The 27662-nt window shown below is 35.4% G+C and overlaps 1 protein-coding gene across 7 annotated transcripts in view; it reads left to right on the top strand.

Moving 5' to 3' along the window:
- Positions 1-27662, top strand: part of PCDH15 (protocadherin related 15) — a gene marked incomplete at both ends in the record, with an annotated part of 718913 nt that overhangs the window by 324636 nt on the left and 366615 nt on the right. For all 7 annotated transcript variants that reach the window (XM_081238611.1, XM_081238610.1, XM_081238609.1 and 4 more), the window contains one exon: positions 6344-6514. In XM_081238611.1, coding sequence (XP_081094737.1) covers positions 6344-6514 — 171 coding nt within the window. The remainder of the gene's footprint in view (positions 1-6343; positions 6515-27662) is intronic.

The raw sequence follows: 27662 nt of genomic DNA, 5'->3' as shown, positions 1-27662 counted from the left end.
ACATAGCAATGAATGCAAATGTAACTTTAATGAAATCATATAAAATATTTATGTAAACAATTATGTTTTATTTATACCACTCCCAATTTAGAATGTTATTTCCTTTATTCAGAAGAGTTGTGAGCAGCAGCATTATACTAGAAAGAGTAAAATATTCCTTTCTTTTCGGTTTTTATCTTAATTGTCAGGGGCTTTGTTTTAGACATATTTTAAGATAAAATTTGGTTCTGAATTGGAAAAAGAGCATCATGGATTAACAACACCTTCCAGAGGCTTGCAAGTTAGGAATGTGCATGAGGCCTATTTTCATATTTCATTATAACATGTTATATTTATTGATGACAAATTCTGGGGAATCTCCATGTACACATAAACCATGTTGGTAGTTTTTGTTACTATATCTCTGCTCCTAGTATTGAAGGGGTGCAGAATGTGTCACTCTAAAACATGCCTCTTTAGCATGCTGACAAAAGAATTAATAAAGCGATCTAAGAAACTTACGGAAAAGTTTATTTGAGCCAAACTGAGGATTATAACTCAGGAACAACCTCTCAGAGAGCTTGCAGAACTGTTCTGCCCATTAGAGGTCAAAGCACAGTTATATAGGTTTTTGAGACAGAGGGCTGTACATTAAATGACATATTTTACACAGTTTACGCAACCTAGATCTACAGGTACAAAGAGTAGTGGGTCATGGGTCATCATGACTCCTTACAAGATTAAGAAGGGAGGTTATCTCCTAAGGAGTTGTGACCATTGATGGGATTAGAAGGAATATTTTTTCCTAAGGAGATCTGAATAATGCAGATGTTCAATACACACTAAAGGGGAGGGAATTTTGTCATCTTGCCATAAATTATGAATTTTATTTCAACAAGCTTAAGAATTATTTTAGGCTAAGTAATAAAAAACAAAAAACAAAAACAAACAAACAAAAAAACCCAGCAGACAGAAAACAAGCTCTGAAAACCAGTAGAAGCAATTCACATTTACAAGGGAAATCTCCAATTATAAGGGTGTCTTTCTGTCTGTACCAGGAAGACAAGGATGACTCTAAATCTCTAGAAACTCTTATCAATGGAGAAGGCTTAGATTTAAATCTGCATAACAAACATACCTTTTGTTTACTGTGCTTCGACTGAAAATTTGGCTTTCCCCTCCCAACATCTTTTGTCTTTAGCTGAAGATGGTATTCAAGGTGGGGACTTGGGCCATTTTGGGGGGTTATTCAGTTTTCCTGGTTATCTCCCCTGTATACAGGAAGTATACATGTTATTAAACTGTTTGTTTTACTCCTGTTAATCTGTCTTTTACTACTGAGGGGTTTTATCTAAGAACGTAAAAGGGTAGAGGAAAATTATTTTTTCCCCTCCACAGTAGGTTATCTGATCTTTTTGTTTGTTTGTTTTGTTTTGTTTCCACTTAAAAATTCACATTTTACGGACCAACACTTTGTAAGCAATTTATTTTCCCAGTATAAGACAAAAGCCTATATTGTGTATTTTGGTAAATACGCACCCTCTCTAATGCAATAGTATCCATTTTATGGAGTGGCAGCAATAACCCAAAGAAGCAGAGAATAGTGATAGATTTGTTGCTGACAAACTGAAAGACTTAGGATAGAAAACAGTCTACTTTGTCTATTACAGTGACTTGGTTGTAACATATGAGAGGTAAGGTTGAGTGACATGCAAGTATAGAAATACTGCTTCTGGGATATTACAGACTTTTTTGCCACATCTTTTAGGTAGGTAGTCAGACTTGAGTGGGTCCCATTCCGTCCTGGATGGGGTCATCTTTCCCTCCCCATGTGGACGCTGGTAGTCAGAGCATGCCCAGAGATCTTCCCTCTTCTAGTCAAGGACCACCGCTAAGTTTCCAGCCATATCAGGACCAAGCAAGATAAACCTGCCAGCACAGGTTGGCACAGGTGCACCAAGACCTAAGAGGTGACTCTGGGTAATCCAGGGTTCATTGTGCCATATTTGTAATAAATTAATATTGCGGTTTTTGCCTCCCCTCACCCCCATGGGTTTTGCTTGAGTGCTTATTGATAAGCATCTGCACACTAGGAGAAAAGTTATATAACTTAAAGCTGTCAATCAACTTGTCAGTTAAATGATGCAGGACAGAAGGAGGGACGACCACTCTAAAAATCCCAACCCTGCCCCATTGCGAGACTGCTTCTAGTTTCCAGACAGCCCACTCTCATCCTTTCTCGGGAGTGTACTTTCGCTCTGCTTAATAAAACTCTTGCTACTTAAAACTGCTCTGTGCCTCTAGACTGAATTATTTCTCTTGAGAAGGGCAAGAACTGAGGAAATCGCCATTCTGCCAGTAACACATCCAATATCACATAAAATGATATTCATTCAATATTTTTCTTAAACTTTAGATTGATGCAGTCTTTTTTAAAAAGAACATCCTAAGCAATTGTAGGGGTGGGAAATTTTTCCCTTCTACCCTTCTAGATTCTTTGGCTGATCTAATAATCACATTGATATAAAACAGATTAACAGAAGAAACACAAACAAAAGTTTCATCACATATATACCTTCTGTATACATGGGAGAAACTCAGGAAAATAGGGTAACTCTCCTCCAGAATGGCAGAAGCCCTCACCTTAATTACCATCTTCAGCTAAACACAAAAGAAGACAGTGAGGGTAGAAGGTCAGTTATAGGAGGTTACCTGAAAGAGCTCGGTAAACAAGGGTAAAGTTGATATGCAGATTTAAATTGTTGCCATCTGCATGATAAGTTTCTAGAGATAAGTTCATCTCCCTCTTCTTGGTACAGCCAGAGAGACACCTTTACAAATGGAGATTTCCCTAGTACATGTAAATGACTCATACAAAAGGGTAACTTTTACCCAGTTTTCAAAGCTTCTGTGTCTGCAGTTTCTTAAAAATAATCAGCCTGAAATAATCCTATGCCAAAGAGACATATTTGGGGGTGGTAAATTCTGCTCCCCTATACAATCATAATCTTAAAATAGTAGGTTTGATGAACCAGTTGTGTTTTCTAAAAAATTAATGTTAAATTAAGAGTCTTCTATATATACTCAATTCATACATTTAAAGTATAATTTAAAAAATTTATTTGTGGACCACCAAAATTGTCTCATGTGTCATTTGCTACTCCTGCTATACTTTCAACTGTACTAGATGTAATAAACAGACATGGAAAATTTAGAACAATTAAAGAAGGACTTTAAGAAAACATCTTTATACCCCATAAATTTAACCAATCAGGGGAATTCCCTGGCAGTCCAAGGGTTAGGACTCTGTGCTCTCACTGCCCAGAGCCCAGCATCAATCCCTGGTCAGGGAACTAAGATCCCACAAGCTGTGCATTGAGGCCAAAAATAAATAAATAAATAATAAAGTAAAATAGAATAGAATAAAATAAAATAAAATTTAACCAATCATAATTATCTGTGTAATCTTGATTATGTTTATTCCCTTCTTGAGAAAGAAAAATGTTTTTCTCTGCCCTCTTAGATTTACTAATTGGCGACTTTCAAATTAAACTGAACAAAAACAAAACAAAACAAAACAAAAACCCCAAAAATAGTTTAACAGGAGAAAGAATAAAATATTTCATTAAGTATTTTAGAAAGAATAAAGTATATTTATTTTCATTTTGGATGATCTGTCCATTGGTATAAGTGAGGTGTTAAAGTCCCCCACTATTATTGTGTTACTGTCGATTTCCACTTTTACAGCTGTTAGCAGTTGCCTTATGTATTGAGGTGCTCCTATGTTGGGTGCATATATATTTATAATTGTTATATCTTCTTCTTGGATTGATCCCTTGATCATTACCTAGTGTCCTTCCTTCTGTCTTGTAACATTCTTTATTTTAAAATCTATTTTATCTGATTTGAGTATTGCTACTCCAGCTTTATTTTGATTTCCATTTGCATGGAATATCTTTTTCCATCCCCTCACTTTCAGTCTGTGTGTGTCCCTAGGTCTGAAGTGGGTCTCTTGTAGACAGCATATATATGGGTCTTGTTTTTGTATCCATTCAGCAAGCCTGTGTCTTTTGGTTGGAGCATTTAACCCATTCATGTTTAAGGTAATTATCAATATGTATGTTCCTATGACCATTTTCTGAATTGTTTTGGATTTGTTTTTGTAGGTCCTTTTCTTCTCTTGTGTTTCCCACTTAGAGAAGTTCCTTTAGCATATGCTGTTGAGCTGGTTTGGTGGTGCTGAATTCTCTTAGCTTTTGCTTGTCTGTAAAGCTTTTGATTTCTCCATCGAATCTGAATGAGATTCTTGCCAGGTAGAGTAATCTTTGTTGTAGGTTTTTCCCTTTCATCACTTTAAGTATATCATGCCACTCCCTACTGGCTTGTAGAGTTTCTGCTGAGAAATCAGCTGTTAACCTTATGGGACTTCCCTTGTATGTTATTTGTCCTTTTTCCCTTGCTGCTCTCAATAATTTTTCTTTGTCTTTAATTTTTGCCAATTTGATTATTATGTGTCTTGGCATGTTTCTCCTTAGGTTTATTCTGTATGGGACTCACTGTGCTTCCTGGACTTGGGTGGCTATTTCCTTTCCCATGTTAGGGAAGTTTTCGACTGTAATCTCTTCAAATATATTCTCAGGTCCTTTCTCTCTCTCTTCTCCTTCTGGAACTCCTATAATGCGAATGTTGTTGCATTTAATGTTGTCCCAGAGGTTTCTTAGGCTGTCTTCATTTCTTTTCATTCTTTTTTCTTTATTCTGTTCCATGGCAGTGAATTCCACCATTCTGTCTTCCAGGTCACTTATCCATTCTTCTGCCTCAGTTATTCTGCTATTGATTCCTTCTAGTGTAGTTTTCATTTCAGTTATTGTATTGTTCATCTCTGTTTGTTCTTTAATTCTTTTAGGTCTTTGTTAAACATTTCTTGCATCTTCTCCATTTTTCCCTCCATTCTTTTTCCGAGGTCCTGGAGCATCTTCACTATCATTATTCTGAATTCTTTTTCTGGGAGGTTGCCTATCTCCACTTCATTTAGTTGTTTTTCTGTGGTTTTATCTTGTTCCTTCATCTGGTACATAGCCCTCTGCCTTTTCATCTTGTCTATCTTTCTGTGAATGTGGTTTTTTTTCCACAGGCTGCAGGATTGTAGTTCTTCTTGCTTCTGCTCACAGTATTGTGTCTTGATTGCTCCTCCTTTATTTCTGCATTCCCTCACTTTCCTGGTTAGCAGCTGTTTGAATCTGCCCTTTGGAACTAAGTGAAGGTCAAGGATGCTGGATGAAACCTACAAACAAGAAATGGGGAACACGGAAAGGTTTGTACCTGGGAGGGCCCTACAGGGTCCTGCTTGGTTTCAGAGTTACATAGTTATTGCATTACAGGAAGGTTGTACTTGCAAAACTCCATCAATAGAGATTTCTGGTGTCTGAGATCTTGCCTTAGAACACTTCTTTACAACCAGTAAAAATAGAAAAACAAAACAAAACAAAACAGCAGGAAAAAAAAAGCCGTGCTCTGTTGGCAATATTGTGGCTAGCGGAAAAGAGAAAACGTGGGAACATAATTCCCTTACTGTTACAAGGACACTCTTCTCAGAAATTGTAGCTTTTTAGAGTCCCAAAGTATGAAGAAATAAAACAATTCTCATTTAGAAACTTGGAAACAAGTTCTTTTAGTGATGCCAGCAGGCTACATGGAGAGAAGGAAGGCTCTCAAAATACTTTGTCATAGGCAATCTTATGTGAGACAAACAAAAGCATTTCTCCAGTAGGAGTATAGCAGATCTGGTGGATTTTCTTTCTTTAATTTACCCCTTCATTTTTTTTTCTTTCTTTCTTTCTTTTTTTTTTTTCCTAATAACCAGTATTTATCTCATAAACTTAAATTTCTTGAAGCATCAAAAAAAAATGCTGGGGTAGGGGAAGGAGTTAAGGAATCAAGAGTCGTCTTTGTTTGTTAACTGGCCTTCTCAAAGAAAAGTAAACATTCCTGTATCTTCATGATGGGAGATAGTTTCACAACTTGGAGAAAGCCTTCTATGGAAGTTAGGCTACTACCCTCCCACAGACACTGGGAGGTAGAAGCTCTATCTTCCTTGATTAATTATTACATTTCAATAGGATGATTCCTAGGTCCTGGAGGAAGAGTCCTGGGTTATAAAACGGGCAAAAGTTTGAGCTGGAAGAAGGTTGACATCTCAAAGCTGTGGAGAAAGTATTTACAATTGGAAATTTTCTAAAGTAAATGCTCTGAGAAAAGTGAGGTCAGATGCCTACACTCTGGAAGAAACCTGTCTACAGTTTAGCCAAGCTAGAGGGATCATTGCATCCATCTTGTGTTCTTTTTCTTTTTTCCTCTCTCACAGGACCGTGCACAAAATCTGAATGAACGGCGAACCACTACCACCACCCTCACAGTGGATGTTCTAGATGGAGATGACCTGGGTCCAATGTTTCTTCCTTGTGTCCTTGTGCCAAACACTCGTGATTGTCGCCCACTCACCTATCAAGCTGCCATACCTGAGTTGAGAACTCCGGTAAGCATACTCCCATCTTTTCTTCTTCACTTCCACCTCTCTAACCCCAGTGGGATCCTGTTCAAGTATTTTGAACACATATTCAGTGAAAATATCAAACTTCACTAGATTGGTATTGAAAAATATTTATGTTCAAAACCATTTTGAGACAGTTTGGGTAAAGTTTTGATCATAATGCATAATTACATCATTTACACAGTTGAAAGTATGTCATGAAGCAACAGCCCATTTGACTCTGATTATTTTATTTTTTTTCTGTGTGTAAAGCATAACAAATTTCAGTTGCAAACATATACTGGGAAACCCCAAGAAATGACTCCAGCATTTCCTTAAATTCACATGTATACATGCAGCCCTAAGTCAGAGGACACACAAGTCAACAGGATACTCTCTTGTCTCTTAGAGCCCTGAAATATTATTGGAGATTATGCTTGGCTGTTTGAAGGTGGGAGCTAATGAATCCTGAATTCACATATTCAATATTTATTAGTTAAAGATGTATTTTAAAGAAACAAAAAGTTAAGGCATGAGTACATATTTTCTATGCTCAATTCTGCATTTGTTTTTTACAATTCTAATAAATCTTAACTTGCTGTCAGCCTGGAATTCAGACTTTAGACCTGCCTGGATGATAAATAATACATACCTAAGAATAAAACTTATAAGGCTAACAGATATCCTGCTTAGGCTAAAATATCAATTTCTCCCTTAAAAGTAAAAAAAAAAAAAAAAAATGAATTCTCTTTTAGAGCAGTCAAGTTCCTAGGAGTGAACTATTTGATTAATGTCTTTGCTGTTCCTCTGGAAAGCATTCAGCCTTCTGGGTTAGTAACATGGCTGATGATGTCAGAATTTGTTGCAAGGTATTTGAATTTTTTTCTCAAACATTTGAGAGCTGTGGTTTCAGGGTCCTCTATTCAAAATTTTTTAAAGGAATAGAACAGAAATCCCTTCTCCTAAGTGTAAATTACACTGCATTCCAGTCACTTTAAAGAATTCTTATCCTATATTTTACCAATTACTTTATCCAATATTTTGCCTGCTAGCTTTACTAACAGTAGCTCTTAAATGGTTGAAAGTCACTTTTGTGTCTGTTGGCATAAATGATTACTGGTCTAATTGGCTTGCATGAAAAAAATAAGCTGGAAAAAAAGAATAAATGTGATGTGCATTGAGTGAAGAAAATAATATAAATTTTCAGCTAAATGGAGTAATTTTGCAGACAAAAAAGCTAATGTAGAGATTGTCTAGACAAACATTCATAGGTTACCTAAAGTTATATGTCATGATATTATTTGTGTTGAATATCAGTGAGAAGCCTTAATGATGTGAACATTGAACTTTTCTTTGAAAGGCTTAATTGAAATCATGACAAAAAATATTTTTAGTATTAATTTATTTTTGAGTTAATTTATGTAGCTGGTGCAACAGTGAGATCCCAAGAGAAGGGGAATACTGATATAATAAGACTAAAATCAATGAACCAGTATGATGAATGTTTAACAGTACTTGATGTACTGAGAGAAGTAAATAAAGACAGAGGTTGCTGCTTGAGAAGCAAAGTGTATTGACTTTATAAAGGATCTTTGAGTGTCCCTTCCTCTCTGCTCCAGATTACAGACTAAGCATCTCTCTCATTCCTATACAGTTTCATGCTAGAGACAAAGTCATGCTCCAGATTTGGGATAAATGTCAATAATGACTAATGGTTATATAGATTGTTCAGTTTGTCATGAACTGTGCTAAATTCTACAAAAATACTAACTTAAATCCTTGTGGATAATTACCACTATTATGGTTTTTTATAGATGAGATCTCTGGGGTACAGAGTTTAAGTGACTTAACCTTATAGCTAATAAGTAAAAAATGTTTTCTTTTAAAATCATGTATCTTAAATTAAATGGTATGCTGTAAATTCCAGAATGATAAAACTGGAATGCTTCATCATCATTTTTAAACATATCAACCCATTCTTTAACATTCTGTGAAACAAAGAGAATTTTAGTTTTACAGATTTAAATACTTACGGCAAGTATTTATTTGTTAAGCGTTATATTTTTATTGCCATGTAGAAAAAAATTAAATATGTTTACTTGCAAAATTAGGCAATTGTTCTGATTATCAATCACTGCATAACACAGCATCAAAACTTAGTGGCTTCAAATTACAATCTTTAAATTTGTTCATAAAACTGCACTTTTGGCAGACTTGAGGGAAGACCTCATCCCTACTCTACACAGCATCAGCTAGGGCACGTTGACTAAGGGCTGGGGGGCACTTTGACTAAGGGCTGGGTACCACTTTCCAGATGGTAAACTTAGCAAGTTGATTCTGGCTGTTGGTTCCAGCTTAGTGAGGGCTGTGAGCTGGAGGCTTCATTTCTACTCCATGTAGGTCTTTCCTGGGCTATTTGGGCTTCCTCACATCAAAGCATTGGGTTCTAAAAGCAAGCTTTCCCAAAGAATTGGACAGAACTTTTATGAACTAGCCTTGTAATTTTCAGTGTCACTTCAGTGTCACTATAGTCATACCTCTGCCAGATTCAAGGAGTAGAAGTATATACCATCTCCTGAAGGGAGGAGTGTAGGAGTCACATTGTACAAAGAACATAAGGGGAAGGAAATTTTATTGTGGCCATCATAGGAAAATGAAATCAGCTGTAGTAGTGGCATCAGGTTTCCATGTGCTCTTTTACATGCCATTTCAGATCCCCTCTGGATCACTAGGGTTAAGAAGTGTAGCTAGTTTTTAAGTTTCACATTCAAATTGCTGTGTTTATGTCTGTCTTTTCTTTTCTTTTCTTTTCTTTTCTTTTCTATTTTCCTTTGCTATTTCCATACTTTGCTAAAATTTCTGGAAATTTCAATAAATAAGATCTTGTATTCAGAGCAAGAGAGCTAACCATTTATGTCAGCTAAACAGGATATGATAACTCTAATTACATACTTGCTGATCCTTTCCTGACTAATTCTTCAAAATTTTGAGAGCTTTGACACCTGCTCACCTTCTGGGTTGATGTGAAATTTTCCACCAATTACCTCAGTGATATTCTTGACTTGAGATACCATCCTTAGTTCTACCAAAATGCGTGCAGAATTTATCAGCTCAGAAAATCTTTAAAAGGTAGTCTAGTACAGTGTTTAACCCATGAAACAAGATATAATAAAAATAATATAATATAAATCTGATATAAATCTGGCGTCTAAGGGGCACTAAAGAAATTTGTAGCCCTGTGCTAATTATTGTGTATTTATTAATTTGGTAAATAGCCACTGGACTCTAGTATATGTTGAACTCTATGTTAATAGAGGAGACTTGTCAACCTGGATAAGATAAAATTCTTCTGATATATTGTGTTAATTTATTCTCACTTTCTGACTCTCTTAAAGTTGTTACGCCTATCTAGTTGAAGAGTTCTAGTATTATAGAAAACTTCTGTAGAATTTGGAGAGTATAGGGTCCATGGTTCTATTTTCTCTATTTCCTATTAAAGGCAAAGACAGTAAATACTTATGTATTTTTCTCAGTGTTGAACAGTTGCATACTGTTTGGCTAGTTGGATTTACTGCTGAGTATATTATCCCTGGTTAGAAACACCATAGCATTAATATGATAATATTTACATATTAGCTATGCATTTGCTATATATATATTTTCCTACATTTATTGTGCCGTGCAGTTTTCAGTATTTTGGCATTAGTTGCTTACCAGACATGGCCATCTAGTAGCTAGAATCCATGCTGTAATGAATTCTTCCCCAACCCTGTTTAAAGCCTTGGGTTAGTTCCCAAGACTATCTTGCCACAAATGCCTCCACTATAATCTTTGTCATAAAGAGCTCTAGTTTTCAGGTAGCTATCAAAGAGAGTTCTTCTGCTTTATTTATGCTGCTCTCTCCTTCCAGGGAAATTTTCTCAATTATTACAAGAGTGGTGATGATTTCCAGTCATGTATGACATTTATAATTTCCTCTTGGCTCATACTCATTAAATGTGTTACAATCTGGGAACTCTCTCCTCTCTTGTCTTTTATGAAACTACTGGTTCTTTTCCTCCCCTTGATGGCCCTGTGTGTCTCCTCTTAAATCTTTGATGACCTCTTGTTATTTCTTTTTTTTTTTTTTGGTAAAGGGTATCTCCATTCTTGGATTGATTGATTGATTGATTGATTGATTGATTCTTATTCTTAAATCTTAGGGATTTTCCAGACTTCTATCTTTTGAAGCTTCTATTTTTTCCTTTTCACTATATTTTTCACCAAGATTTATCAAACCTACATAATGTGTTCCTTTTTCACCAAATAAGGATGATCTGTATGTTGTAGAAGTGTTTTCTGACCTGAAATCCCTCCTGACTTCCAAGCTTACAATTCTCAATTTTTCTAGGTAGTTTTCTTATACTCCCCACAGACACCTCATTATCCTTTCTAATATATTCTGATGCATCCATGTCCACTTTCATGTTACCTTTGTTACCTTTGGGGTCTTGGTTGATTTGGACCTAGATTTCAATGACCTCTCCATCTCAAACTCAATCAATCTCCAAAGACATTCTCTGCATTATCTATGAAATGTTACTTAAATATGTTTGATGCCTATTTTCCTGCCCAAATACCTGCTTAGAGGCATACTCTCAACTCTGGACCGCTAGAATTGGAATACAGTTCTGATCTGATCTTTCACTGTCTAATTAAAGTTTCAGTATTTCCCATCATATACCAAATAAGTTTCAAAACTTTGAGCATATCATTTAGAGTAATTTTATATCTGACCATTTTTCAGTCTCATCTCTTTTAACTTGCATAAAGCAACTTCTCTAGAAACAGAGCTTTGCACATGTACCTGGACTTCTCTGAGAATTACCCTCCCTTTTCTCCACTTTGTTTCATATATTAAGCTTATGGTTTTTATTCAAGCTTCATCTTGGTATTTATGAAATGATAGGCCCTTAAAATTAAGTTTTTCTCTGTTATCTGCATGAATTTCTACCATAAACACTGAACTCCCTGTTGTATTGCAGTCATTTACCCATTTCTCTTTTGCTAGACTATTAGTTCTTTAATTTCCTACTTGTCATTATGTCTTAACATATAACCCATTCGCTTCATGTAGTACATGTTCAGAAACTATTGAATTAAATTGAATTGAGTTAAAATTTCAAGAAATACATATTGTACACTGAGATACTACCTATAAATATGAATAAGCATGGCTCATGTCTTCTCACTCACAATGATAGTTTATTTATCATAAACATGCATATGTAAAGAATATATATGTATAATTATTTATTATAAGTATGTATTATCAACTATTAGCCATAATATATATATGTGTATATGTATATGTATATACATATATATAAAACATTTTAACACACTTTTAGTGTTTTCCAATTAGAATTGCAAGGACTACCATACTTAACATCTAGTCAAGAATAACCTTCAAATAGGAGTCTAATAGGTAGTCTGGATAAAGTAAGCATATTTCCCAATTACCATAGAGAGTCCCAGTTTATAATTTTTGTCCCAGCACATTGTTTGCAATGCCTCCTTCTCCTTTCAATAATGTTTCAAATATTAAATTATATCCTTCTTTAGTCGTTAGGCCAATTATTTTCAAAATGTGTCCTGCGGAGCTCTTTTTGGGCCAGCAAAGTGATAAATAAAGAAGGAAACAAGTGGCAACTCTCAAACTGCCTAGAACCTTTTAGTGAGAAGACTGTCAAAGTAGGTTGAAGGGAAAAATGATAAATAATATATCTAGAGTCAATATATTACATTTTCTACCAATTTTTTTCCTGCCACAAACAGTCATACCTACAGGCCACCAGCAGCAAATGATCACAGAAACTTCAGAATTAAGTTGGGGAAACAAAAGCTAAACACCAAACAAACAAAAACTGGATTTCAGCAAATATTGCCTACAATGTGAAATTGTATTACAGTAATTCTGAAATGAGTATGTGAAATTATCAGAAAAAAGGAATCATTTTTTTTCTCCTTGGTCAAACTTTATGTTGAATAGACTCAACTATATTATATCTCCATTTATAGACAAAGTGAAAATAATTTTAGTTGTAGAACAATTAAAGGATAAGAAATAATCAGAGGAATTGAGTTTATTAACATTAAAGGGACAAAGTCACAATTCTTCTCAGTAATAAGACAGAAGTCTAACTTTTCTTGTTGAAGAGTTTGTTTAAAATATTATTTTAAATTAGCATTGGAGGTATGTTTTCCTATGAAACACAGATAAAGAGAAAAGACACAAGGTCATTTGACTTGGACTCGATGTTGATAACTTCATAAACATTTATTCTTGAACTCTCTGGTGGCTTACTAAATTAGGTAGGAACATTTTACAAAGGGGTTTCTTATCACAATATAAGGGAGTTTGTAAGAACTCAGAGTCCAGGCTGAAACCTGTGTGATGTTGGGAATGTTGCTTAATGTCTCTAAACCTCAGTTTAGGTTTGTCATCTGTGAAATGGGGATAATACAATCTAATCATATGGGAATTTTATGAGTACTACAAAAGAAGATTTGTGAAACACACTTAACTTGTTCCTAGCAAATACTAAGGATTTAATAATGTTAGCTATTTCTGTTATTATTATCATTTCCTGTGGAATTTCTTCATCTGGCTGGATATCTACTCAGAGACTCATGGGAGGCAGTAGCTAATTCAAATTGGTTGTTAAATATCTAGCTATTTTTAATCAAAATTTCAGCTTTAAAAACTGAGTTGTATATGTTGATAAGCCTAATTTATTCTGATTGTGCTATTCCTAATTAATTCAGTATGACTTTGGATCTTTAACAAAATGCAATACCTGGAATTCCCTGGAAGTCCAGTGGTTAGGACTCAGCATTTTCACTGCAAGAGGCACAGGTTCAATCCCTGGTTGGGGAACTAAGATCCCACAAGCCGTTTGGTGTGGCCAAGAAAACAAAAACAAAACAAAAAAATGCAATACCTTTATTAAGAAGAACCATAGGGTCATTTTTAAAAAAATAAACAGATTTAGTATACTCATGGCTTGTGCTGAATTAATTACGCAATATATTATTGCTTTGGGAAGAGGGAGCAGCTGATGCAAAATGTGAGCCAAAAATATACCAATGAATCAAATTTTAAACGTCCACTGGGGAAGTAAGTGTCCTGCTCCCTTTCTCTCTTTTTTTTTTGTAAATACAAAAACAATGATTTCAATAAAGTTTTTCAAATTGTCCCACAAAACCTCCAGTTCTACAGAGGCACCTCTGGGGCTTCTACTGCAGTTAAAGTTAGAACTTCTGCTTTGTATAATATTTAGAATTCTGCTTTTTCCCCACTTGCTAATTTAGAAAATTTTTTGTAATTTAATTTAAAAAAAAGATTAGCTTCTAATTGTAAATTATACAGAAAAAAATTTTTAATTATGCACATTAAAAATTGGAAACCTTCAATCCTCGGAGCCCAAGCTCCAGGAAAACCATCAGATCTTAATTTGATGCATATCTTTCCAAATATCTGGATCCTGGGGAGCCTGAACCAAGGTGGCAGAGTAGAAGGATGTGCTCTCACTCCCTCTTGTGAGAACACCAGAATCACAACTAGCTGCTGGACAATCATAGACAGGAGGACACTGGAACTCACCAAAAAAGATACCCCACATCCAAAGACAAAAGAGAAGCCACAATGAGACAGTAGGAGGGGTGCAATCACAGCAAAATCAAATCCTATAACTGCTGGGTGGGTGACTCACAGACTGGAGAACACTTATACCACAGAAGTTCACCCACTGGAGTGAAGGTTCTGAGCCCCACGTCAGGCTTCCCAACCTGGGCGTCCAGCAACGGGAGGAGGAATTCCTAGAGAATCAGACTTTGAAGGCTATTGGGATTTGATTGCAGGATTTCGACGGGACTTGGGGAAACAGAGACTCCACTCTTGGAGGGCACACACAAAGTAGTGTGTGCATGGGGACCCAGGGGAAGGAGAAGTGAACCCAGGGGAGACTGAACCAGGCCTACCTGCTAGTGTTGGAGGGTCTCCTGCAGAGGTGGGGGGTGTCTGTAGCTCACCATGGGGACAAGGACACTGGCAGCAGAAGTTCTGGGAAGTACTCCTTGACATGAGCCCCCCCCAGAGTCCGCCATTAGCCCCACCAAAGAGCCCAAGTAGGCTCCAGTGTTGGGTTGCCTCAGGCCAAACAACCAACAGGGAGGGAACCCAACCCCACCCATCAGCAGTCAAGTGGATTAAAGTTTTACTGAGCTCTGCCCACCAGAGCAACACCCAGCTCTACCCACCACCAGTCCCTCCGATCAGGAAACCTGCACAAGCCTCTTAGATAACCTCATCCACCAGAGGGCAGACAGCAAAAGCAAGAAGAACTACAGTCCTGCAGCCTGTGGAACAAAAACTTCATTCACAGAAAGATAGACAAGATGAAAAGGCAGAGGGCTATGTACCAGATGAAGCAACAAGATAAATCCCCAGAAAAACAACTAAATGAAGTGGAGATAGGCAACCTTCCAGAAAAATAATTCAGAATAATGATAGTGAAGATGATCCAGGACCTCGGAAAAACAATAGAGGCAGAGATCGAGAAGATGCAAGAAATGTTTAACAAAGACCTAGAAGAATTAAAGAACAAAGAAAACCCTATGGGATTTTGATTCATATGTCCAGGATGAGGCCTAATAATCTGTATTTTTTTTCTTTAATACAGGAATTTTCAAAAATATACAAAAATAGTGAGAAGAGTGTCATGAACTCCCACGAACTCATTACTCAGTTATAAATTCATGAACATTCTCTTGGTTCAACTATATCTCCTCTCATCATTCTCTCCCACATTATTTGAAGCACATCTCAGATATCACATCATTTTATCTAAATATGTTAATAGGTATATCTTGAAATGATAGGTCATACCACAATACCATAAAAGAAATTAAAGTTAGGAATTTTTATTTTTTTATTTTTAAAATTGTTTTATGCCATTTAAAGGTTTATTTTCCATTTGCAGTTATTACAAAATATTGACTATATTCCCCGTGTTGTACAATACAACCTTGAGCTTATCTTGCACCCAGTAGTTTATAGCGCCCACTCCTCTATCCCTGTATTGTCCCCCCCAACCACTAGTTTGTTCTCTGTATCTGTGAGTCTGCTTCTTTCTTGTTCTATTCACTATTTTGTTGTATTTTTTTTAGATTCCACATATAAGTGATATCATACAGTATTTGTCTTTTTCTGTCTGACTTACTTCACTTAGCATAATACCCTCTAAGTCCACCCATATTGCTACAAACGGCAATATTCTGTTCTTTTTTATGGCTGAGTAGTATTCCATTGTATCCACATACACATCTTCTTTATCCATTCATCTGTTGATGGATACTTAGGTTGCTTCCATACCTTAGCAATTGTAAATAATGCTACTATGAACATAGGGGTGCATGTATTTTTCAAATTAGTGTTTTTGTTTTTTTTTCAGATATAAAACCAGGAGTGGAATTTCTGGGTTGTATGGTAGTTCTATTTTTAATTTTATGAGAAACTTCCATATTGTTAGTGGCTGCACCTATTTACATTCCCACCAACAGTGTATGAGGGTTCCCTTTTCTCCACATCCTTGCCAACATTTGTTATTTGTGTTCTTTTTGATGATAGCTGTTCTGACAGGTTTGAGGTGATATCTCACTGTGGTTTTGATTTGCATTCCTCTGATGATTAGCAGGTATCTTTTCATGTGCCTTTTGCCCATCTGCCTTTCCTCTTTGGAAAAATGTCTATTCAGTTCTTCTGCCCATTTTTTGGCTTGTTTCTGTTTTTTGGTTTTTTGGGTTTTTGGGTTTTTTGCAGTACACGGGCCTCTCACTGTTGTAGCCTCTCCCGTTGCGGAGCACAGGCTCTGGACGCGCAGGCCCAGTGGCCATGGCTCACGGGCCCAGCTGCTCCGTGGCATGCGGGATCTTCCCGGACCGGGGCATGAACCCGTGTCCCCTGCATGGCAGGTGGACTCTCAACCACTGCACCACCAGGGAAGCCCTTGTTTTTGTTTTTGATATTGAATTGTATGAGCTGCTTATATATGTTGGACATTAATTCCTTATCGGTCATATCATTTGCAAATATTCTTTCCCATTCTATAGGTTGTCTCTTTGTTTTGTCAATAGTTTCCTTCACAGTGCAAAAGCTTTTAAGTTTACTTAGGTACCATTTGTTTATTTTGCTTTAATATTCTTTACTTTAGGGGATGGATCCCAAAAAATATTGTTGTGATTTACGTCAAAGAGTGTCCTGCCTATGTTTCCTTCTAGCAGTTTTAAAGTATCCAGTCTTACATTTAGGTCTTTAATCCATTTTGAGTTTATTTTTTTGTATATGGTGTTAGAGAATGTTCTAAATTCATACTTTTACATGTAACTGTCTAGATTTCCCAGCACCATTTATTGAAGAGACTGTCTTTTCCCATTGTATATTCATGCCTCCTTTGTCATAGATTAATTGACCATAAGTTTATTTATTTCTGAGTTATTTAAGACTATGTGGTTTAACACCTTTGCAAAACTGAATTATACTCTACTTTGGCTGACATGGGAATATGTTATTGCTTTTATTACCTTGGCAACAAAATAGTTTTGATGAGTTACTAGATAATTTAAATTTTTAACACCTACAATATTACTTTAAGTTAAGGGACAGATAGTTATCTGCAATTAGATAATGTTATGTGTTGGCATGGGCAAGAGTTACAGTTTAATTGTAGAACACCATCTTTCCAGATTTATTAGTCTCTTTTATAGATAGTGGTACTAAAATTATCCTTCCTGGTGTGCAGTTATCTTGGCACTTGTTATAGCTAACTATGATTTTAAAATACTACACTGAAGAATATTATAAAATAAATTGGAAAACAAAAGGTCAGCTTCTCCTAGAGGCAGATTCTGCTCCCATTGTGCACCCCGAATGCATTTAGTTATGAATTAATGTTGTTACTGATGACATGGAGTTCATTCTTAGAGAATGCTTCAAAGATAATTTTACTTGAAAAGAGTGTTTTAAATGTTCAAGAAAGGATATTCATAGAATCAGTGTTTATGTTTTCACTTAGTTAAGTTTTGCAAAAAATAGCATAAATTAAGTTTTGGGAGCAAAGAGAATCATTGCCTTATTCATAAACTGTTTCTATCTTACTTTCATATATTTTTAGTCACAATTCGAGATTTTTTATTTTTTTAAAAACAAACTTTAACAAATTTATTTATTTATTTTAAGAAAGACCTTGTTTTTTTTAAATTTGATTTAATTTTTTTTACAGCACGTTCTTATTAGTTATCTATTATATATATATATTAGTGTATATATGTCAATCCCATCTCCCAATTCATCCCACCACCACCCCACACCCCGCTTTCCTCCCTTGGTAGCCATACGTTTGTTCTCTACATCCGTGTCTCTATTTCTGCCTTGGAAACCAGTTCATCTGTACCACTTTTCTAGATTCCACATATATAAGTTAATATACGATATCTGTTTTTCTCTTTCTGACTTACTTCACTCTGTATGATAGTCTCTAGGTCCATCCACGTTTCTACAAATGACCCAATTTCGTTCCTTTTTATGGCTGAGTAATATTCCATTGTATATATGTACCACATCTTCTTTATCCATTCGTCTGTCTATGGGCATTTAGGTTGCTTTCATGACCTAGCTATTGTAAATAGTGCTGCAATGAATATTGGGGTGCATGTGTCTTTTTGAATTATGGTTTTCTCTGGGTATATGCTCAGTAGTGGGATTGCTGGGTCATATGATATTTCTACTTTTAGTTTTTTAAGGAACCTCCAGACTGTTCTCCATAGTGGCTGTATCAATTTACATTCCCACTAACAGTGCAAGAGGGTTCCCCTTTTTCCACACACTCTCCAGCATTTGTTGTTTGTAGATTATCTGATGATGCCCATTCTAATTGGTATGAGGTGATACCTCATTGTAGTTTTGATTTGCATTTCTCTAATAATTAGTGATGTTGAGCAGCTTTTCATGTGCTTCTTGGACATCTGTGTGTCTTCCTTGGAGAAATGTCTATTTAGGTGTTCTGCCCATTTTTTGATTTTTTTTTTTTTTAACACTGAGCTGCATGAGCTGCTTATATATTTTGGAGATTAATCCTTTGTCCGTTGATTCATTTGCAAATATTTTCTCCCATTCTGAGGGTTGTCTTTTCATCTTATTTATAGTTTCCTTCGCTTTGCAAAAGCTTTTAAGTTTCATTAGGTCCCATTTTGTTTATCTTTATTTCCATTACTCTAAGAGGTGAGTCAAAAAAGATATTGCTGTGATTTATATCAAAGAGTGTTCTTCCTATGTTTCCCTCTAAGAGTTTTATAGTGTCCAGTCTTACATTTAGGTCTTTAATCCATTTGGAATTTATTTTTGTGTATGGTGTTAGGGAGTGTTCTAATTTCATTCCTTTACATGCAGCTTTCCAGTTTTCCCAGCACCACTGATTGAAGAGGCTGTCAGTACGTGTGTGGGTTTATACCTGGGTTTCTGTCCTGTTCCACTGATCTATATTTCTGTTTTTGTGCCAGTACCATATTGTCTTGATTACTGTAGCTGTACTGTAGTGTATAGTCTGAAGTCAGGGAGTCTGATTCCTCCACCTCCATATTTTTCCCTCAAGATTGTTTTGACTATTTGTCTTTTGTGTTCCATACAAATTTTAAGATTTTTTGTTCTAGTTTTGTAAAAAAATGCCATTGGTAATTTGATAGGGATTGCATTGAGTCTGCAGATTGCTTTGGGTAGTATAGTCATTTTCACAATATTGATTCTTCCAATCCAAGAACATGGTATATCTCTCCATCTGTTTGTGTCATCTTTGGTTTCTTCCATCAGTGTCTTATAGTTTTCTGACTATAGGTTCTTTACCTCCTTAGGTAGGTTTATTCCCAGGTATTTTATTGTTTTTGTTGCAGTGGTGAATGGGATTGTTTTCTTAATTTCTCTTTCTGATCCTTCATGGTTAGTGTATAGGAATGCAAGAGATCTCTGTGCATTAATTTGCATCCTGCAACTTTACCAAATTCATTGATTAGCTCTAGTAGTTTCCTGGTAGCCTCTTTAGGATTATCTATGTATAGCATCATGTCATCCACAAACAGTGACAGTTTTACTTCTTTTCCAAATTGTATTTCTTTTCTTTTTCCTCTCTGATTGCCGTGGCTAGGACTTCCAAAATTATGTTGAATAATAGTGGTAAGAGTGGACATCCTTGTCTTGTTCCTGATCTTAGAGGAAATGCTTTCAGTTTTTCACCATTGAGAATGATGCTTGCTGTTGGTTTTTCTTATATGGCCTTTATTATGTTGAGGTAGGTCCCCTCTGTGTTCACTTTCTGTAGAGTTTTTATCATAAATGGGTGTTGAATTTTGCCAAAAGCTTCTTCTGCATCTATAAAGATGATCATAAGGTTTATATTCTTCACTTTTTTAACATGGTATATCACATTGATTTGTATATATTGAAGAATCCTTGCATCCCTTGGATAAATCCTACTTGATCATAGTGTATGATCCTTTTAATATGTTGTTGGATTCTCTTTGCTAGTATTTTGTTGAGGAGTTTTGCATCTATATTCATCAGTGATATTGGTCTGTAATTTTCTTTTTTTGTAGTATCTTTGTCTGGTTTTGTTATCAGGGTGATGGTGGCCATGGAGAATGAGTTGAGGAGTGTTCCTTCCTCTACAATTTGTTGGAAGAGTTTGAGAAGGATGGGTGTGAGCTCTTCTCTAAATGTTTGACAGAATTCACCTGTGAAGGCATCTGGTCCTGGACTTTTGTTTGTTGGAAGATTTTTAATCACAGTTTCAATTTCATTACTTGTGATTGGTCTGTTCATATTTTCTATTTCTTCCTGGTTCAGTCTTGGAAGGTTATACCTTTCTAAGAATTTGTCCATTTCTTCCAAGTTGTCCATTTTATCGGCATAGATGTGATTGTAGTAGTCTCTTAGGATGCTTTGTATTTCTGTGGTGCCCATTGTAACTTCTCCTTTTTTATTTCCAATTTTATTGATTTGAGTCCTCTCCCTCTTTTTCTTGATGAGTCTCACTAAAGTTTTATCAATTTTGTTTATCTTCTCAAAGAACCACCTTTTAGTTTTATTGATCTTTGCTATTATTTTCTTTGTTTCTCTGTTTCTTTTTTTTTTTTTTTTTTACATTGCAGTGAAAATTGTTTTGTATATTTTATGCCTCTGAGTCCTTGTGGGATTTTTTTTTAATTCAAACCGAACATCACAAAAATTATAATCATCCTCATCAGTTCACTCAGTCCCATGTAATTAATTTTTTTTTCATCTTGATCTTTTGTTAGCACTTTTATGAATTCATCAGTTTTCCATTAGAATTCTGAAAATGCTTATTCATTCAGTTCAGCAGTATAGTCAGTTACCAGAAACCTGTACTTGTCAGAGTCTTTTCCATGAACTCCTTGAAGATGAAACCCTTTTATAGGAACATTTTTGCAAAAGCATCAGAGTACACCCAGAACTGTCTGTAAATAACAAAAGACTTACAAATGACCACGGTTAAAGATTCGATGAAAGTTCATAATAATACAATTGGCAAGGAAATTTAGTTATTTCTGAGATATACATTTTAAAGTAATAAGTAGAATTATGACTTATAACATTATACCAATACAGTTTTCTTTGTTTCTTTTTCATTTATTTCTGCTCCGATCTTTCTACTAACTTTGGGTTTTGTTTGTTCTTCTTTCTCTAATTGCTTTAGTTGTAAGGTTAGGTTGTTTATTTGAGATTTTTCTTGTTTCTTGAGGTAGGATTGTATTGCTATAAACTTCCCTCTTAGAACTGCTTTTGCTGCATCCCGTAGGTTTTGGATCATCGTGTTTCATTGTCATTTGTCTCTAGGTATTTTTTGACTTCCTCTTTGCTTTCTTCAGTGATCTCTTGGTTATTTAGTAGCCTATTGTTTAGCTTCCATGTGTTTTTTTTTTGTTTGTTTACTTTTTCCCCCCTTTAATTGATTTCTAATCTCATAGCGTTGTAGACTGAAATGATGCTTGATATGATTTCAGTTTTCTTAAATTTACCAAGGCTTGATTTGTGATGCAATATGTTATCTATCCTGAAGAATGTTCCATGTGCAGTTGAGAAGAAAGTGTAATCTGCTCTTTTTGGTTGGAATGTCCTATAAATATCAATTAAAGCTGTCTGGTATATTGTGCCATTTAATGCTTGTGTTTCCTTATTAATTTTCTGTCTGGATGATCTTCCCATTGGTGTAAATGAGGTGTTAAAGTCCCCCACTATTATTGTGTTACTGTTGATTTCTTCTTTTCTAGCTGTTAGGATTTGCCTTACGTATTGAGGAGCTCCTATGTTGAGTACATATTATTTATAATTGTTATATCTTCTTCTTGGATTGATCCCTTGATCATTATGTAGTGCCCTTCCTTGTCTCTTATAATATTCTTAATTTTAAAGTCTATTTTATCTGATGTGAGTGTTGCTACTCTAGCTTTCTTTTGATTTCCATTTGCATAGAATATCTTTTTCCATCCCTTCACTTTCAGTCTGTATGTGTCCCTAGGCCGGAAGTTGGTCTCTTGTAGACAGCGTATAGATGGGTCTTGCTTTTGTATCCATTCAGCAAGCCTGTGTCTTTTGGTTGGAGCATTTAATCCATTTAAATTTAAGATAATTATTGATATATATGTTCCTATTACCATTTTCTTAACTGTTTGGGTTTTGTTTATGTAGGTCCTTTTCTTCTCTTGTGTTTCCTGCCTAAAGAAGTTCCTTTAGCGTTTGTTGCAGAGCTGGTTTGGTGGTGCTGAATTCTCTTAGTTTTTGCTTGTCTGTAAATCTTTTGATTCTCTGTCAAATCTGAATGAGACCCTTGCTGGGTAGAATAATCTTGGTTGTAGTTTCTAGCTTTCATCACTTTAAATATATCATGCCACTCCCTTCTAGCTTGTAGAGTTTCTGCTAAGAAATCAGCTGTTAACTTTATGGGAGTTCACTTGTATGTTGTTTGTCATTTTCCCCTTGTTGCTTTTAATTATTTTTCTTTGTCTTTAATTTTTGTCAGTTTGATTACTATGTATCTCAGCATGTTTCTCCTTGGGTTTATGCTGCCTGGGACTCTATGGGCCTCCTGGACTTGTGTGCCTATTTCCTTTCCCATGTTAGGGAAGTTTTCGACTATAATCTCTTCAAATATATTCTCGGGCCTTCCTCTCTCTCTTCTCTTCTAGGACCCCTATATATGCGAATGTTGGTGCATTTAATGTTGTCCCAGAGGTCTCTTTGGCTGTCTTCATTTCTTTTCATTCTTTTTTCTTTATCCTGTTCTGCAGCAGTGAATTCCACCATTCTTTCTTCCAGGTCACTTATCCATTCTTCTGCCTCAGTTATTCTGCTATTGATTCCTTATGTTTTTTTCATTTCAGTTATTGTATTGTTCATCTCTGTTTTTTTTTTTTCTTAAATTCTTCTAGGTGTTTGTTCTTTATATCTTCTAGGTCTTTGTTAAACTTTTCTTGCGTCTTCTCGATCTTTGCCTCCATTCTTTTTCTGAGGTCTTGGATCATCTTCACCATCATTATTCTGAATTTTTTTTCTGAAAGGGTGCCTATCTCCACTTCATTTAACTGTTCATTTAACTGTTTTTCTGGGGCTTTATCTTGTTCCCTCATCTGGTACATAGTCCTCTGCCTTTTCATATCGTCTATCTTTCTGTGAATGTGTTTTTTGTTCCACAGGCTGCAGGATTGTAGTTCTTTTTGCTTATGCACTAGGTGGCACCAGTGAGCCTCTTCTCTTCCCCATTGTGGAGTTTGGAGCAGTGGTGGATTTCAGTTCACCTTTTTTTCCTTAGTGTTTTATCTAATTTTACTTGCTCGTAGGATACTGTATGCAGAGGCCTCACACCCGGCATTTCAGACCAGAGTTCTCAGGGCCCAGGTGGTGTTTTTTAATTGTGGGTGTTTGTGGAATTTTTGTTGTCTTATTTTTCACGCTGTGGAAAATATGAAAGTAGAAGTTATAGCCAATTTCTTTAAGAAGATTACATACCTCTTGTTAATATAAAAAATTTAGACTTTACTCCACAACCTGGGAGCAATTCATTTAAGTAGGCTGAGAATTCCTCTACCCAGTTGAAGAGAAGTCTGTGCTCCTTCGTATAATTAACTACAAGTCAAGTTTTGGGAAACTTGACATAACAGCAAGGTAAAAATCTGCATGAGGCATCCAGTAATTTATAAACACATACTTTTAAAGTTAGAAAACCAACCACTCTTGTTTTAAGCAAAGACATTTTTAAAACTTTTTAATATTTCACTTAACTTTTGGGGTCATATTAAGATTCAGTTAGGCAAACATTGTGTTTTTATAGACAAAGCATTTACCATACTTGCTATGATTACTTTTATATTTGTTATATCTATAGTCCAGCAAAAATTGAGAAACAGGAAAATTACTTAATCTAAGAAGCCAAATGCAAGAACCCCTTCCAGCAGGAGCATCTGCAAAAACAGATAATGGCAATTCCTTGAGGGAGATAAGGGAACAAACAGTAGAGTTGAGTACTATATAAAATACAAATATATAGGAAGTTAAAAAGAAATGTAAGAAAAGAAAGAAACCTTATGTATGAAGGTAATGTATGACTTCAGAGCAAAGACAGGTTTGGAGGTAAAGGCAAGAGTTGGAAAGGATGAAGGCATTACCATAGACTGCTCATCCCACCATTTAGCAGTAAAAGAAAGAAGTTTGAAAATCAAGGTGAAGATTGACATCATGGGTTATAAATAAGGGCTTGGTGATGACAGTAGAGATAAAGGAGAGAAGGATATGTGGAACAGAGACTTGATAACTACCTTAAGATGCCTGGTTATGGTTAAAGGCATAGCTTAGAAAAGGTCTTTTATTTCAGTGAGCTGCTGTAGGAGTAAAAAAAAAGCTAGAAACATTGCTAATTAATTTCTAACAAAATTTCTTATACACATGAATAGACAATCAATTCATTCCTGAATGGAAACATATTTAGAAGAAAGTCAAATAGAGAGTTATACTAAATCCTGTGACCATGTGGTGACCCTGATTTTATTATTTTGAATTTTGAATGGCTATAATCTGCAAAGTTCTTTATCGCAATTAAAAGGTACGGGAATGGGAACTTTGAACACATTTTTAATGTAAATGTGTAACAGGTGATGTGATGGCTTAATGACAACAGTGATCTTGCATTAATATCATTGTAATGACATATTTCTTTCAGCCATGTCAAAACAAGTTCTGATGAGCTAATAATATCTAGAAAGATCTCAAAATACCATTGAAAGCTTAATACCCTATATTCCCCCCCTTTGATAAATTACATGTCTACTATGTGCAGTTACCTGATAAATGTTTTAAATAAATGTCACTGTAAACAAGTGAAGCATAAAAAGGTTAAAATTATAAAGATGTTAGTTCTAGGTAATTAATTTTTATATATCTGAGACTATTCTAAGAAGGGCAGTGATAATTAAAAGAAACTACTGCTAATTATAATGGGAAATTAAGTGAGATTTGAGAAGGCAATCAGTATCACATCCTGTTTAAGAAATGTGTATTTTATCTGGAAATACTTATTAGGAATGAGAGCTATCTTTATGCTGTACCATATTGGGACAGGAAATAAATAGGATGTTAATTTAAATTAGTAAAATAATTTTCTTATTATTTAAAACTGATAGTATTCCATACCCTTCTCCACTCTAGAGCCCTCCCACAACTAGAACCATTTTTTTTGAAGTTGTGAGTTTCCAAAGTTATTTAATTATGAATGTCACACAAAACTATATATTCTGTGCTTTATTGGGAGAGATGAAATAATTTAAAATAAATATTTTAAAACATATTCAGAGGGCTTCCCTGGTGGTGCAGTGGTTAAGAACCCACCTGCCAATGCAGGGACACGGGTTCAAGCCCTGGTCCGGGAAGATCCCACATGCCGTGGAGCAACTAAGCCCATGCACCACAACTGCTGAGCCTGTGCTCTAGAGCCTGTGAGCCACAAGTACTGAGCCAATGTGCCACAACTACTGAAGCCCGCATGCCTAGAACCCGTGCTCCACAGCAAGAGGAGCCACCACAATGAGAAGCCCACCCAAGGAAGAGTAGTCACCGCTTGCCACAGCTAGAGAAAGCCTGCACACAGCAACGAAGATGCAACACAGCAAAAAGGAAGTAAATAAATTTATTAAAAAGAAACAAAACATATTTAGAAGTTGGAATCATCTTCATATCAATATACTTAATTTTGTCATACAAACAAGGAATGATTCTACCAACAGAACATGCTGCTATGTTATGGAATTTAAAGTTGAAATCAAAAATGTTTGCCTACAAAAAGCTGCCCAACTTAGCATGCCTGGCTATTTTTAACATTCATTTATTTGTATTATTTGTACTTATTATAATTATTGAATTGATGTCTAATCAATATTTTATATTAATGTTAATTTGTTATTTTTGTTTATTTTGCCATCCATTAATACTCATTAGCAGAGAGAGGATAGGGATATATTTAAACAGAAGGACTCAAAAGCAAGTTCAAAACTGTGTCTTACTGTATTATATTCCTAGAGATATAACAGGTGAATGCAGAAAACTATGAATGAGGTATGTTGAAATGGGTCTCAAACTAAAAAGAATTTAGTGAAAATTTTGAAATAGGAAAGAGATCTTGTAGCATTCTAAGCAAATAGAATAATATGAGAACAGGTACATAGATGGAAATTAATTCATTCTAAGATGCATGCAGTCAGCAAGTTATGACCCTCCTCAGAACATACATATATATGACATATATATTCTGACATTCTTGCCCAAAATATAGTGCTATAGTTGATAAAAATGATCTCAACTCTCTTTCATCCCAGTATCTCTTCAGAGGTCCACAGGCTGATGATGTCTCAGTTGTGCTTCTTAATCAAGTTATGTTACTCCATCTTACTTTTTTTCCTGCACTTTCAGGACCATGATCTCTAGGGCTGCTAATTTACCATCAAATTGGTAGTGAGATATGAGGAAAAATGAGCTAATTTACCCCTTTCTATACCCTAAACTTGGTGGAGGTTCTTTAAATGCCATTAGTACAAGTCCATCAAGAGTAAAATTTTTATAAGATGTTATTAAGGGTCCATGGGTAGTCAAAGAGAATGACAACAAATGAAAGAAATTTACAGTATTAGGGACTATGGAAGGGTTCACTGACTAAGCAATTGCTAAAAATTATCTTAGAGATCAGACCAATTAACACAGATCAAGGATAAGTTGAGTCCCACTTTCTAAAATGATATTTTAAATAATATAATAATAATAGAACGAATACTGTAGGGTTGTTATAGGGATCAAATTAGTTAAATAAAACATTTAAATCAAAGACTCACATATAAGAAATTATATATAGGCAATAGTTTGTACTATTATTTTATCTTTATCATCTTAGTATCCTATCATCTGTATGCTAACAATGTCCACATACATGTTTTCAATTTGAACCTCTCCTGAAGCCCAGACCTATATATCCAGGTCTCTATTTGATATCCCCAGTTAGATGAGCATCTCAAATTAAATGTCTACAGTTTTCTTCATCTCATATAATAGATATTCCATCTTTCCCATTCTTCAAGCCATAAACTGATGCTATCTTGGGTTTTTGTATATTCCTCAAACTCTGCAATCCTTTGTGAAATCTGGTTAACTCTTCCTCCGACATTTACCCATCTAAACCACTGTTACCTAGATCTAAGCCACTATCCTCATCTGTAATATTTCCATAGCCTTGTATATTCAATGGCCTCTTTATTTTCAAATAGCCACCAATGTGATCCTTTAAAAGCATAATTCAACACAGTTCAAACTTTTTCAATGATTTTCCATCTCATTAGAGAAAATCCTGTTTGAAAAATGACTAGTGTTTTTCTGCCTTCCTCTCTGACTTCATGGTCCCTCATAGAATCTTGTCAAATAACTTTAACAATAACAAAGAGAGATTACTATGTTTCTATTTTACAACATCTTTCCCTTGATAGAGTTGCCAGGTAAAATATGAGACTCTCATTG

Source organism: Mesoplodon bidens (genome assembly GCF_964165515.1).
Source record: "Mesoplodon bidens genome assembly, chromosome: 1".
NCBI lineage: Eukaryota > Metazoa > Chordata > Mammalia > Artiodactyla > Ziphiidae > Mesoplodon > Mesoplodon bidens.
The sequence above is the reverse complement of the archived record's forward strand: the minus strand, read 5'-3'. Positions and strand labels throughout refer to the sequence as shown.